Genomic DNA, 1,743 nt, shown 5'->3' on the forward strand with positions numbered 1-1,743 from the left:
CCGCGCGGCCCCGCCGCTGCGGCCGCCGCGGCGGCCTTCGCCGGGCGCCCCGCCGGCGGCGGCGCCTGCTGCTTGGCAACGCCAGCGCCGGCGGCGGCGGCGCCGCCGCTGCCGCTGCCGCCCTTGTCTTCGACCGCGGCGACGTCCAGAACGCCCTCCGCCCACAGCGGCACGAATCCCACGTCTTTGTGGATGTACGAGTTGAGATCCGAGATCACCCGCTCGTCGCCGCAGATCTCCCGCAGCGCCTCCAGGACTTCCTCCATCCGCGGCCGCTCATGCGGCTCCTGCGCGCAGCAGGCGTCGACGAGGCCCCGGATCTGCGGCGGCCAGAAGGGCGGCCGCGGCGCGCGGTACCCGTCCGACACGCGCCGCGCGTACGCCAGCATCGCCGCCGCCTCCGCGCCGCCGCCGCGGTGCTGCAGCTGCGCGGCGGCCGCGGCGGCCCAGCGGCCGCTGCGGCTGGCGGAGCGGTCGGCGGCGTGGGAGGAGCCGCCGCCATTGGCGGCCGGCGGGGGGGGCGGGGTCAGGCGCCAAGCGAGGAGGAGGGAGCGGGAAAGCAGCTCATATAGCACCACGCCGAATGAGAAGACGTCGGCCTTCTCGGTGATCCTGTGTTGGTGCGTGAGCAATGGTGTGAGGGTGGGTGTGAACGTTGGTGGGAGTGTTCATGGGAGCACTGGTGTGAGCGCTGGTGTGAGCAGTGGTGTGGGCAATGGTTTCAGCATTGGTGTTAGCATGGGTGTGGCCGTTGGTATTGGGCATTGGTGCGAGGGGAGGGGCGGCGGCGACGGTTCAGGTTCCCACACGTGTCATCCCCGCCGCCGCACCAGGCAGGGCCGCCCAGACGGACTGAGCAGGACGCGTGCGCGAATAACATCCCGGACGCTGCCGATTCTCGCTGCACGACGCCCGCCAGCCCCTCCAAAAGGAAGCACGGGCCCCGGGCCCCTTGCATAACGCTGCCCACGATCCCTCACCCCCGAGCCGCCGCCGGCCGTCGCGCCCTGCGCCCACCTGTCGCCCCGTAGTACCTCGGGCGCTGCGTACAGCAGCCCCCTGTCCCGGCTCGCGATCGGCCCCTCCCGCCGGTCCGACTGGGGATACCGCACGCGGCGCTGACTCAGCGACGCGTCACCCTTCACATCCTCGGACGCAACCGTCTCCAGCGGCGACCCAGCCGCGCCGCGGGCGTCATGTCGCGGGAGCGGCGCCGCGGCCCCGGTTGCGGGGCCGGGGCCGCGCCCGTAGCGGCTGCTGCCGCTGCGGCCGCCGCCATGGGAGGAGCCCTCTTCAGTCTCCTCCGCGATGCAGTCAATGGCGGTCAACGCGGCGAACGCGGTGCTGCCGCCGCGGGTCTTTGCCTCGGAAAGCTCTATGACGGGCTGCGGGGCCGCCGGCGACGCGGGCGGCGGCACGTGTGCCGGCGCCGGCGCGGCGTCCGAGCCCGCCTGCGCCGCCGGCGCGCTGAAAGGCGAGGCTGCGGGGCCGGCATCAGCGGAGCCCTCCGCCGCGTGCTGCTGCGCGCCGCCGGCGCGGCCTGTCGGGGCCGGCACTGGGGCCGCGGCCACGCGCCCGCCGCTCGAGGGGCCGGCGTCCGCGTCGTGGCCGCGCGAGGCGCGGACGTCTGAAAATATGTCGAGGAGGGTCACGCCAAGGGATCCCGAAGGGTTAGCAGCGCCGGACGGCGACAGCTCCCAAGAAATGCGCGGCGTGCCGTTGTCGAGTAGCAGCATCGGCGGG

At 74.2% G+C, this 1,743-nt stretch overlaps 1 protein-coding gene across 1 annotated transcript in view; it reads right to left on the reverse strand.

Annotated features, from left to right (window-relative positions):
- MNEG_8502 (hypothetical protein) overlaps nucleotides 1-1,736 on the reverse strand; it is a gene marked incomplete at both ends in the record, with an annotated part of 2,141 nt that extends 405 nt beyond the window's left edge. Inside the window, 2 exons of the mRNA XM_014043024.1 lie at nucleotides 166-612; nucleotides 1,018-1,736. Of these exons, the coding sequence (XP_013898478.1) occupies nucleotides 166-612; nucleotides 1,018-1,736 (1,166 nt within the window). The remainder of the gene's footprint in view (nucleotides 1-165; nucleotides 613-1,017) is intronic.
- Between the last annotated feature and the right edge of the window lie 7 nt (nucleotides 1,737-1,743).

This window comes from Monoraphidium neglectum (genome assembly GCF_000611645.1).
Source record: "Monoraphidium neglectum strain SAG 48.87 unplaced genomic scaffold scaffold01622, whole genome shotgun sequence".
NCBI lineage: Eukaryota > Viridiplantae > Chlorophyta > Chlorophyceae > Sphaeropleales > Selenastraceae > Monoraphidium > Monoraphidium neglectum.